The 13,783-nt window shown below is 34.8% G+C and overlaps 1 protein-coding gene across 5 annotated transcripts in view; it reads left to right on the plus strand.

Annotated features, from left to right (window-relative positions):
• The window catches only part of LOC123314317 (sodium- and chloride-dependent GABA transporter 1-like), a 52,926-nt gene that overhangs the window by 311 nt on the left and 38,832 nt on the right, over positions 1-13,783 (plus strand). Inside the window, exons 1-2 of one of the 5 annotated variants that reach the window (XM_044899507.1) lie at positions 1,005-1,111; positions 8,106-8,381. In XM_044899507.1, coding sequence (XP_044755442.1) covers positions 8,237-8,381 — 145 coding nt within the window. In that variant the 5' untranslated portion in view covers positions 1,005-1,111; positions 8,106-8,236. Of the gene's footprint in view, positions 1-1,004; positions 1,112-1,449; positions 1,700-1,776; positions 1,859-4,581; positions 4,735-8,105; positions 8,382-13,783 lie in introns of those variants that run through there. The other 4 variants (XM_044899505.1, XM_044899508.1, XM_044899503.1 and 1 more) reach the window with 4 other exon arrangements.

The raw sequence follows: 13,783 nt of genomic DNA on the forward strand, positions 1-13,783 counted from the left end.
TGCCTTAAATAAAAACTCAATTACTATTGACGCCTCGTTGAGGATTGATGACAAACTGCTATACATGAAAAGTTACGTAGGTAATTTAAAAAAGAACATATTTTTTATGTATGATTTTCTATGTAATGTTATCGAGTAATAAAGTGAATGATCCCAAATAATGGTTTTACTGGATAATAACTGATTGATAATTATTTTTTTCCTTTGTTGTGGTGGAATTGGTGGTATTCATTTATTATTTATTCATTCTGATTGAAACTTCTGAACACGAGTCATGTAAAAAGTCATCATAAGTCACTATTATTTCTATTTTCCCTATTTCCTCGTATTGAACATTAATTTCAAGATCCTGATGTTTGAATGTTGAATTTTAAACACCCTGTATATATGTGATCGTTTTGATTCTCAACTCAATTCTAAACATTTTTATTCGCCATATGTTATATGTGTGTATCAGAAATTCATTAGTTTCCAGGAAATCGGCATTTCAAAAATGCGAGAATAACAAGGGAAAGGGTTTGAAATTTTTTCGATAATTTTTGTTATGACAGGCAATAAATGGAAGCCATTTCTGACACTCATTGAAAAACAAAGCCATTTTGTCATGATTACGTTTTTGAATAAAGACATTTTTTCTTGAAATTTATTTTGTTGTAAGTGATTGATCAAAATGCCAGGCTATGGAAACTAGTGAATTTGGGTGAAATATAATTATGGTGAAATGTTTCAAATTGAGGCAAAAAATCAAAATAAGTAATAATATAGAGGTTGTTCAATTTAAAAACTACAACGATTAATCTCTACAACTTTGTGCTCGATCACAGATTTTTGAGAGCCCTAAAACTTTTATTTTAGACATTTTTTGATACCCCCGTTATATTTAGAGATCCACCTTTCTGGTAATTTGTCCTTACCCTGTATATGTATAAAATTACTCTTTTCAGGCTTATGCGAAACCATAAAATGGATTCGCGTCAAATAAAAAGGATAAAGGTTTCGATCTAGTCGTATTTCAGTACTGATATTGGTGTAATAGTGAAAGCGTGGTCGACCTGATATTTTCAACAGAAATAAAATTACTAGAATGTGGGGAAGTTCAGTTGTCCATTCAGTGATAGAAACTTTCAATAAATTCTTCGTAAAATTTTGGAAGCTTCTAGTATAATATTATGTAATAATTTTTTCTATGATAATACCTTTGACATTGAAACTTTCTATTTATGGAATACTAACTTCCTTATGAAGACGTCAAGGAATGAAAATTTTTTATGAATTTCTTGATTTTGTGGGGTCGAAGCTTTTTTAGTTATTCTGGGAAATTCAATCCATCGTGATTGAAAAAAAAATTAGATCTGAAATGTTCAAAAGGACTGTAACTGTGCAGCATTAGTAACTTGCAATAAACAGCCACTTCTTCTTAGCAATTTATAAATAGACAGTTGCATTTTCTGTCTCTTGAAGTTCAAGTTGCGTGAACTGAAAAGGTCTGGTTAATTTCAGTTCCAATTTAACTATCTGCGGACAGTATTCGTGATTTTATTGGAACAATAGCAGTAATTGAAGATTTAATAGTTTCTAATTGAAAACGAATAACAAATTCATCCCAATTAAGGCTCAGTAATTTCGGAAAGTTGGATAAAACAGTGAGCTTGAGAAAGCTGTGAAGTTCGTTAGGTGTTCGAATGGATTTTTCATATTGGTGAGTGGAAATGAAGAGCTTTTGAGATGAACTTAGTTTCAGCGCTTTCGCCCATTTCTATGCTTATAGTCATCGTTCGAAGAACTCTCATTATTTTCCGTTAATATTATACTTTCTGGTTTGGGTCGAATCTTCAAGAAACTTGGGATTTTATAATCGGTGAGAGAGTTTCTTTTTTCCTTAAATCTTAGAATTAAATAATGTAGCTGAGAAACATGAAATGTGGATAAAACATTTTTTACGGGAGATAACGAATTCGAAGTGGAATCTGTATTTTTATATACCAGCTGTGGTCAGTTCAAAAAGAAGAAATGAATATCTTACGTCAGAAACCACTAACTTATGAGGAGTTTTCATTATAATTCAATTCAATCAGTTCGTCAACTCGGAAAGTCAGAATTTTTTTTTATTCGTCAGACGGAAAAAAAATAAAAAATTTTTTTTCATTGAACAACAAATATTCATTCATGTCATCGACTTTCCGAGGTGAAATTATCTCTTCTATGAATTTCCACATAAAAAAATTTCTCGAAAAGTCTCGCCATTGGCTGCAATTCGTATCCTGATGAAATTGAAAAAAGATGTTCGTTATGTACTGCCATCTTTTCGACGAATGTGAAAACTATTGTTATATTCGTAACTACTACTTATGGTTCAAGTGTTCTGGCAACACCCACATTCTGGCAGTCTTTCCCCCTTTATGCCTCACCCTGATGGCGAGAAAGTCCCGTGGTATGAACTCCTCTTAATCAAAAAGTGCTTGAAGTAATTGCTCTGTGTTTCTGGGGTCTTTTTGTGAAGCTCTCGCTCTTCTTCACAAAATCTCACAAATTTTCTATGGATACAAGGTCAGGGGAACAAGAAAATATCTGTAATACTTTCAACCCATCATACTATTGATAATTGTCATATAGTCATATCTGAACTTCCTCTCCTATAATCTTAACGATGGATGCTATATCCATAAATTTATATTTCTACCCACTTCTTGCGAATTGGATTAAAGCCGTTTCCCTTTATACACACAATGATGTAAAAGTAGTAAACTCAGTACTAACTAGTTCTTTCAACTTATTTTCGTCACGTGATACTTTTACATCATTCTTTTAGACCAAACTGGTAAGGTAATAGAATCTCTTTCTATACCGCCTATACTGCCAGATATAACTTCTTAGTGGATTCTCTTCTATTCATTTACCTACCCCTAGTTGGATCACAGATTTTCAATTCTTCTTTATATGTTGTACATCGTGTTTCACATATGCGGAAGTTTGCGACTCATTCATTGGGCAAAATAGAAAACTGAATCAACAATATATAACAATTATAACATAATTTCAAGGGTTATTCAAATATGCTATCGTCCAAACTATACAGTTATAATGGAAAAACCGTTCTTCAAAAGAGAACAAATTTTGAAAATTCACCATTTTCTGTAAAGCCTTTCCCCGGAGTTCTCGAGTGCTAGCTATTTTTTATAGGGAAAATAGCAAACCTATCCTGGTGGATTTTAGGTTCGTTGTTATCTATGGAGTTTGCGATAACTATTGGAAGTCAAATTCATAGTTCGCTAATTAATTCATCATTAAAACCGATTGAAAGAAATATAAACTAGTACCAGTCAACTGAAAGTACAGTACAATAAATGGAAATAGCAACACGCCTCTACACGCAGTTTGAAAATTATCTCAGTATCATGTACAGTGAGAAGTGGTTCACAAGTCGGAAGAAAAGGAACAACAGTAAAATTGTGTTCTCCGATCCGTATTTCCAGGGGCTTTCACACTGCCAGTCAAACTACTACCAGGGAAAGGACATGACAGGGGGAATAGTACAAAATTAATATAGAATAAATCGAGAATGAATACAGAATCGAATGAAGAATGAAAGACGAACAGGGGAAGATCCTCTTTTATATCCCACCTGAAGGGAGAGGAAAAGGAATGTCTCCCATTTGCTGAATAATGGTGAAATTTGAAATTCGCGCCGGTGATAATATCTTTGCTCCGGCTAATCGGTACTGACGAAAAAGCGGTTATTTCCGAATTCATGATTTTTCTACGCAGTTTATCATTTTTCAGCAAAGTATAATAGGCATTTAAAACTAAAAATGAAAAAATTCATAGACTCACCTTAAAATGAAGATAAATTTTCGTTAAAAAACAAACTTCGTTACACCCCCCCCCACTCCACATTTTATATTTTGAAGTGGTGGAATGAAAAAGCTTTTAATTTTAGAAAAAACACTGTAAATTATGTAAACTTGACCAGAGATTCATGAACTCAGTGCCTATTCGAAGGCATTCAAAGTAGATTTCAGTAAAAGATAACAACATATCGAATGTTTCAAGTAGAAACTGAAGCTATTGACATTTTTGGGTCCCCACCCTTAATGAATCATCTTTTACATATATTGGAAAACGAAAACGATGAAATGTCAACAGATTTTGGGTCTTAGTATTCGCCAACCTATTAATATAACAACTATCATTTTTGGAATGTTGTGTGAAAGAACTGTAAACAAATTCTTCATGTGCTGCTTGTAAATCCAGAATATCTTTTACCTCTTCTCTTCTAACGTCTCGGAAATGTCATACATCAGGGAAGTTGTTTGGTGTCTCATAGTCTGTTGAAAATTCTGTGAATACATAAAAACGATGGGAATCGTCTATGATATTCATCAACAGCATTTGAGTTTTTTTAGATTCTAGTGTTTGGTCCTTGCCTATCCATCAACCCTGGGCATGAATTGCTTCAGTCATTACAGACCAAGTTAGTTAAATTCCTCAAGTAAAACTGAGCTTCATTCATTTCTGAGTGGCAATCATGAATGGAGAACTGAAATACCACCGAACTACCGATACAATATCGAGCAAGTTTCTATTGTATGGGAAAATTTGAAATTATTTATAAATCTAAGCATCGGGCTGCCAAAAACGGAAAAATAAAAATAGCAAAACCAATTTCAAGTCAGCAGTTCATAATGACGGAGGGCGAGGTGTCTGGCGGTAAAATGCAGCTGAGTGTGAAATATGGTTAGTACAAACAATGAAAAGATTTTTTTCAACTCCATTTTCTGAGATTCGAACGAAGTTTTCATCAAACAACAAGTATAGTAATTGAAACTCCAGCTTTCATTTAGTTACTTTCATCGGATAACTCGATTCGGAAGTTCCTTTCGATCGCAATTTCCATCCTTTTGTTGGCGGAATTTTATGGAATTTGCATGAATATTCGTGTTCATCTCGTTCCGTTATTCAATTAGATATTCTTCCTCTTGGCGTTGACCTAATTCTTGTCCTACCCAATGCCACATTATCGGACGAGAATTCGGACTATATTGATACTGGATGAAAGAGGGATGGAATCGATAAAGTGCCACCAGCAACTTTTGTCATTTAATTTGAGTATTTTTCTATATTGACATTCTTTGATAGTGGGTTTCTTTTATTCATAAATCCTCTGAAAAATCTCGATTATTTACGTTCTGCTGGCGCTGAAGGCTAGACACTTCTGGGTAGCAAACATGTATTTTTATTCAATATGGGGTGGAATTGAATGCAACCCCTCACGTCAAGAAAATATTTTCGCCTTTGATATTGGACGAAACAAATGATCTTGTTATGACCGAGGTACTAGAATCATTTATTCTAATACAATATTTATACTAAATAGGGTTTGTTGTTTTGGCGTTTACTACTTTTAGATTGGATTAGTGGGATATTCGTGTTTGATAGGCAACAGCAACTTTTTCACAGCAATTTGAGATAATTTTCATGACTTAGATGGCTGTTATCATATTGAATTAATTTATGTGTAAGTTTTCATTTATTTCCGAAAAATAGTTCGTCAAGTCTGAATTTCATGAATAACTAACGCACTTGTATAAAAAATATAACGGTATTGTAGCTTGAAACAAAAGGATTCTTTCGAAATAATCAATTGGATGAAGAACTCGTCTTAAGTATTTGCAATATCAAACATTTTACATAAACGTATTCAAGAAAGACAAATATGTACCAGGAATTGCTAATGCAGTCATTAAAAAAAATTTCTTTATATAACCTCTTCAGTTCATGACATTCATTCAGTGAGAATTCTTCACTATGGTAATAAAATTAATTTTTTCTGCGCTTTAAAATGTTCTTAAATTTTTTGTGACCTGGTAGCTAGTGAGTATAGGGAGTCCGGGAGAGTTGAACCACTTTCCACTCTGAAGCCACTTAATTTGTATCTATCTGTAAATGGCAGCAACTCATTAACCATAAGTTTGTTTATAAGGAAAACATTGAAAGAAAATAATTTCCAATGACCAACGATTGTCTATGTCAAGGTTTTCATTATCAGAAGTATTAGCGTATGAAAGATATTTTCTATTTTAGAGTCACTCCCACTTATTTCCGAGATGTTTTTTACTTTTTTGAACCTTAGTATATGTTTTTATATTTATTTCTGTTATTCAATTTTCTTTTTTGAAGCAAACTATTATCCAAGCTCAGTGCGGGAAACTTGGACATTGGACCACTGATTATGTCTCCCGACCATAGCATGGGTCAGTCAAGTCTCCCCTACTCCCTTTTAGTTCATTCAACAGATGTTTCCTTGAAACTTTAACAACTACATATTATTCAAAAGGCTCCTCGTTTGTCAAATAATATTAATCAATGAAAACTAAATACCTTCACGCACCTATTAAACTTTTCAGACAGTGTAACAAACAAAAATGATTCAATTTCATACTTCTTAACAACAAAATCCCGTTCAACCCTCTCACTCCCGAATTTTTCTGAAGGCGGCCAAAATGGAGCTGCCACTAGTTGTGCCTTTTTACATATGAACATGTCTCAAGCAATTTGCGATACCGGTAGCACGAAATTTGAATTGAAATATTTGAGGTGGTTGAAGTCTCCTACCTGAGCAAGTCTCCCGGTGTCCCCCTACTTCAAATATTCACGATTGTCCTTGTAGTCTATTCGGCCAGAAGAATATGCCTTGCATAAAAAAATGCACTACTAGGGCATCTCTGCCAATCAATATTGACCATAGTTATCACTAATAAATAAAGTGATATAGGTCCAAACATTGTTTCTATTGAAAATAATTTTGTCCAGTACATTACTCAACATTCCGAATATTCTTTTAGTTATCATTTCTTTAAAGATGAAAATTTTTATGCACAATAATAAAGTTATAATAGGGAGATTTCCAGAATGATCTCCACTTTCTTCCCCCATATCCGGGAGTGATTTAGGGGTGAATGTTGAGTGGATTAAAAGAGAAGACGAATTGTTTTTCTTCAAATTAAAACGATTTGTCTGAGCTGGGTGAGAGTTTTCCATTACCCATTTTATATAGGGTGTTTAGTGGAAATACGGCAAGATGCGAAGGTGATTCCTTGTTCAAAGATATCAATATTTCGTGGCAAAACAAGGGGTCGAATATATTCCTCTGATACATGGAATGTTAAAAATTCGACCTTTTCTCACGTTTTCATGGGTGAAATTCAGAGGCCAAGAGAATTTTGTTGAAATTTTCGATATGTTTGCGTTCAGACTGAAAAAATTCTATATTGAGCAGGACGTGTTTTTTAGAAACCGTTCGGCTTAGGTCTTAGAATATAGAATACCTTTTTTCTGAAAAAGGCTCCAAGCTTACAGAGACTATAGTTTTAAGCTACAATTTTGCACCTTGTGAGGAGTAATTGTGCTTTAAAAAAGGGTGGTTATCACCAAAAACGATACTAAAACAACTCTCATTTGGATGATGACCTCTTTTGTTCGTTTGAAATAATGAATGACTAAAGACCTACATATCCAAATTTTAAAGGAATATCCTTTACCTCTCAAATTTTACCGTTGCAGAAATATTAATACTTTCGGAAAAAGAATCCCCTCCAGCATCTTATTCTGCAACTCCAGTAATGCATAATAGATTGCTTCAAAGGAAGTTACGAAGAGTAACGAAAAACTGTTTAGAAAATAAATTGAAAGTATGCGTAGATTGATGGAGAACTCAAAAAATGAGATGAATAAGTGAATAGTTGGCGAAAGAACTTTTGCAACAAACACCTTATCTTCCTACTGTCTGAAGGTGAAATAACGATTGATATCATATCCATAATATATGAATCATTACGTTCTCCGAAAACGTCAAAGAACACTGGAAACAATAACGTCATTATCTGGAATTTCACACCGACTTCGTCCAGATATATCCGATCCAATCCCCACCGAGAATATTTACGGTCTAGCCAAAACCGACCAGACGTTCGCTCAGAGACGGAAAAAGTATCCAAAACACAATACAACCTCCCCTCCTCCTCATTCTCACCTCAAACGACCCCAAACCGACAGTTTAACCAACAAAATCAATGCAGTGAGAGTCTAAATCCACGATTTATTTTCAGAAAAAGTGCCCGCTAAATTATTAAGCCTGCGAAATGGCACCGTCGAGGATACGTTGAGAGAAGAATCGTTCGTCAGGTTGAATTTTCCCAAGGAGGCGACTTATCAAGGGTGCGAGGACGGGGGCGACGTCATGGACGCCGGAAAAGCGGACACGCACGGCCTGGATCGAGGTGGCTGGGGAAATAAGTTGGACTTCCTGTTCTCATGCATCAGCCTGTCTGTTGGATTAGGCAACGTCTGGCGATTCCCGTATTTGTGCTACAAGAATGGCGGAGGTAATTTTCCAGATTTTTCCCGACCCTGTGTCATAAATCTTACCCTAAATGAAGCGGTTTGTCCTCAGTTATCTCAGGTCAGGTTCGGCACATTTAATGCCCAACAATTCTTCATCGCATCTGGGGATACCCCTGATCGATTGCTGGTAGTTTTCCTCCACATAATCAAAATCTAATTTATCGACTTTATGTGCCTTTATGTGCTGAAAAATGAACAAATGAACATTTTGATAGACTTAAAAAAAGGACAGAATTATAATTTCGTAAAATGATAGAAAGGCTGATATTTCGAAAATAAAAATCGTCATATTATCATTCCACTTATTTTCAAAGCAGCCTACATACTTTAAATTCTACAAAACAAGGGGAGTTTTACGATATAACAGAGAAAGGACTTTTTAAATTTGCTCACGCTTTCTGAAAGTAGACAATATTGAGGAAAAATTCCTCTGAATCCTCTCTATCTATTCAGAACAATTTTCTAAGTTTTGAACTAATGTTCGATAAAGACATTTGGCTTTTTTGCATTCGTTTAACCCTGATTTTTTCAAACGCCGATTGAAGTGTATTAGTGGGTTGAAACAGTGCCTCATTTCTGGAAATTGGATTCCCATCCCAAAACCAGGGAAGCTATGGCACGTGGTATGTAACCGCACATGAAAATTTCCAGAATAATTCCACGTTTGTCTATTTGCTAAAAACCCATTTTTATGGGATTCCCATTCTCCCATTTAATAACGCAGTTATTTGTTTCGTCGAATAAGGTTGAATGAATACTGAAGCTTCCATACGTTATGGAAATGATGCAATGTTTGTTCATGATTTTTTTCCACACGTTTATGTCAGAAACTTCCAATCAAACCTAGAATTTGAGTAAACAATCTTATCATCTTCAATTCATTATCAGCTGATTTATTCGTAGGCAAGGATGTGAAAGTTTCAAGAAGTAAACCCAGCAAGCAAAGTGGAAAAAGTATTCCATCGAAAATTAGAACATCGATTCAAGATTTTTGTTGACTTTCGAGGAACGGCGAAATTTTATGAACTTCTGTAGGTACATACCTAGATATTATTTTAGTAGAATCATGTTTATCTTTCAGAAATAGATAAGGATGGAATTCCAAAAGAAAATATCTGGTTAGAAAAGCTCTATAAAAGGATTTGTTCAAGTTGAGATTTGAGCTACATAACACAATTTCCAATTTCAACAGAATTCTTGTAGGTACTTGATTGTGTTTATTGCGTTTATTTAGGAAATCATGCATCACATATTAGACCTAAGTCTAATCAGTGATGCATCAATTGTAATTGTAGAATTCAACCATATATGCCATTTTCCGAATGGAAGAATAATTCATGAGGAGGATTTCCCCTAAAGGAAGATTCGTTCTTAATGTAGAGTACGACAATATGTCATTTTCTGAATGGAAGAATAACGGATGAGACGCCTTCTCAAAAATGAAAAAACCACTTACATCTATTTGTTCTATGAACTATGTCATGATTTCTTCAAGGAGCCTACCTTTTCCAACCTGATGATTACCATTTCAATTCCATATACCATTTCCGAAGCGAAATTATATATTATATATTTGAACATCATAGCTCTTCCAAAAATACCAGATGTCTCCGTAGACAATTATGATCTTTCATTATATTTCCTACAAAAGAACCTCACTTCGAAGTAAGAACATATAATTATTTTAATTGTGAAACCAACGGTTTTCCACAAGTCACAAGCGATTTAAATCAAACTGATATCCAGATTTTTTCCAATTTTCATTTAAGTTATTCATAAAGTACTAATTATAGGTTGTGTATGGATGGAATGAAAGATTGGATAAAAGAAATCCATGTCTTGGTTGGTATAGATACACACAATCTTTTGTTTTGTTTGAATGTTCCAAGATCATTCTGAGTAAATGTGGAGGATACAACATCGAACACCTCCCTGAAAACACGAATAGTGGTGGGATTCTTAGTATAAACATTCGATTCAGAATAACCTCATAGAAAATCTAGTGCCTTTGGATCACATATATAATCTACGTGGCAGGCCCGGATCTACGATTTTTTCTGACCGGGGCAAAAATTCATGATGGCGCCCCCCCCCCCTTCTAAGGTTCGTAGGAAAAATCTAATTGCATATTCGTCATCGCTTTCAACCCGAGTTATTTTTTTCACTAGTTCGAGGTCGTATAGATTATGCAATTCGATTTTTCCTAAGATGAGTACTTTGGGAAAAAAATCACTCTTATTTTTTTCCCATTGTTCCATCAGAAGATATTTTTTCTCATTATTCCTTTAAAAGTTATTCTTTTCCCAAAATACTCCCAAAAATTGCATATTCGTAATCTACGACCTCGAATTAGTAAAAAAAATGACTCGGGTTGCCATCGTTCGAAAAATAAAAAAGTTTGTATTTACAAGAATGTCGTTTGCAACCCGCCCTCGTCTATCGTTTTTACCCGCGCTTCATGAACGAAATTATTCCGAACAAAAATTTATTTTTTTAGCTATATATGTCGACCCGGATCATTTTACATATTAATTCAAGGTCGAAGATCACGAATATGCAATTAGATTTTTGGAGGATCTGTATTTTGAGAAATAAATCACTTTTAGTGCAAAATTTCGGAAATATTGGTCAACTTTGAGGAGCTGTAGCAGCTAGAAAAAAGGCACTAGTCATATGCTGTTTTTTTGGTGCTGAATTGGTTCTTTGCAAATATAAAAATCCACACTTCATTCATCTATCACGAACAGTTCAGATTTTATGAATTTTTCCGCGAAGGTCCAAAATTTCCGATTTTCCATCGACCATAACTTGAAAAATGATTTTTTTTTTTTAATATCTGTTTGCATATTCGTGTTCTACGCCCTCGAATTAGTGTACAGAATGAAGTCGGTTTTGATCGGAGACCAAAAATATTTTTCAAAAAATCGCCAACTCTGTATATATTTCATTTTGTGACAAAATTTTAAAACACTCAATTTCGTGAAACTTTTGTATAAGACATTTTTTTGTACCTCTCTTATTAACAAAGTTAAAGGGGGGCTCATATTATGGTGAAAAACTCGGTACATCTATGGAAAATTTGAAAAAAAAAATGAGTCGGCAGGCAAAGAAATTACTGCTTGCGACGCAGTGTGAACATATCAGATCTTTCAACCTATTTCACCCAAGTGTGGCGGTCATTCGTAGATGACTGAATAATATGCAGTTAATTGATCCCTCATTGATTTTAGGCATAGTGATGATATATCATGTTTCCATTCTACACTTTCCATTTTAGAACTAGGAAATTAATTTTTTCCGAGAACATCAAAAGTAAAAAAATTTTAACCTCTGGTTGATTTTGGCGCCCCCTTGAGCTGGCGCCCGGGGCAAGCGCCCCGCTTGCCCCCCCCTAGATCCGGGCCTGCTACGTGGCCAATAATCTTCCAGCACTCAAACATAAGAAGATTAACGAAGGAATGCTCCATAACTTTTACGATCAGTTTCCCTCATAACTGATCGAGAGAAATTGGACTTCAAGCTTCACAAGGGTTGACTTCTTAAACTGCGTCATTACAATGAATGGAACTTGGCAAAAATTAACGATAGGAAGTAAATACTTTGGTTTTCCAAGGCGTGAGAAGTATTATATTGTTTTAGAATGCTTTGGAGTATAACCGAATAAGGGTAGAACAATAGCTGGGAATTAGTTTTTGTACCACTTTACGGGAAAAAGTGAAACAGCCTTGTTGATTTCCCCAGAGTGTTAAATTTTCAGTATATTTTCTTTTGAAACTCTTCCTTATAGGTGCATTGCCCTGCACCATTGAAGAGTCCCAGGCAAGTGAATGTCCTCTGTCATCCTTCTATATTGGTCTCTTCTTTGCCTTTGATTCTGGTGTGACCAGGATTCAAGATTAAAGAGACCCTATTAGTTTTCTCCAGCACTTCCACATCATTTTCGAACTTTGATAGAGTTTAGAGCTTCAATAGTAGCTTGACTATAAGAGTGGGTATCTCTATCACATGATCATTTCTTTCTAGGTTTATCACCATGAATCTTTCAATTCCAAGAATTTCTGCCTTAAAGACACTGAGACTGGAACGATAGTCAGTATTTACGAGTGATGCCTGGCACATACATTCCAGCGCCAGCTAGTGCCATGTTTTTTGAACCGTCTCACAGAGGGGTAAATGACAAGTCTAGTCGGCCAAAAATATTTAAAAACTATTTTCTGTTGGTTCAAGACTGTTGATTACGAAAAAAATATCATAAAAAATTATCAATCAATCTTGCGAATAATAAACAATGGGTGAGATAATAGATACGATAATTCACCTTAATAATAATTTATTTACGATTTAAAAAAATGGCAAACTCAATCAATCACCTGATGTGAAATTGACTTATTTCTTCTTAGTCGTCTGATTATTCACAACTTGCATAACTGTCCGAATAGAGAAGACTCTGAGGAGTTGTTTGATGGGATGATCTTACCAATAATGGCTTGCTTTTTTTCGTCGGTAAGGCCTCATGCCTGATAGAAGCGGATTGGAAGTATGATATCTATGTTACAAGATTCTCTTGAAAATTTTCGAGCAAAATTTATTCGATGAAGACTGAAATGTTTTACATAATGTTTAATATTCTTCTGCTGCTCTTCGGAATAATTATCTCGATTTACTAGACAATTTTCCAATAATTCCAAATTCTTGTCGAAACTGGCTATCCCTAAGGTTGAAGAGGTTTTGTTTCATAATCGTGGTCAATCCAGATGGTCCTAAAATGACATTTTGTCTTTGACTAATGAAAATTGCTCCATATATAGAATTCATTTTCCGACCTCATTTTGAAATTCCTTGATTCCTCATTTAGATAAGCTGAAGAAGAAAAATCAATATTTTCCAAAGTGGCGGTTATTGGCGGCTATTGATTGAAAATTTATCTACTTCATAACTTGAACAACCAATCATGTTGAAATAGTTATCGGGAGTCATCAGGAAGTATAACAAATGTCTCATCGAATTTTGAAATTCACAATAACAAGAAGCATAAAATAAAGAGAACCATATATTAATTTTTTTATTGCTGCATGAATACCATAACGCTATTAAATAGATGCATACCTGGTCTCTCATAATCCATAATGAGATGGTCCTATAAAAGTTTGAGAGGTAACACAGGAAGTACTGAACTATGCATTGAAAGAGATATTTTTGATGCGTTAAAAAACTAATGTAATCAGGCGCGTACCCAGGGGGGGGCTATTGGGGCTCTAGCTCCCCCCAAGGCTTTTGCAAAAGGTCTCTCATGATCATTCAGCATATGGAACTTTCAAGTGGATGTTAGCTGAGCCCCCCCCCCCAACACACCTTTCTGGGTACGAGCCTGAATGTAATGCAA

Source organism: Coccinella septempunctata, chromosome 5 (genome assembly GCF_907165205.1).
Source record: "Coccinella septempunctata chromosome 5, icCocSept1.1, whole genome shotgun sequence".
NCBI classification, from domain to species: Eukaryota; Metazoa; Arthropoda; class Insecta; order Coleoptera; family Coccinellidae; genus Coccinella; species Coccinella septempunctata.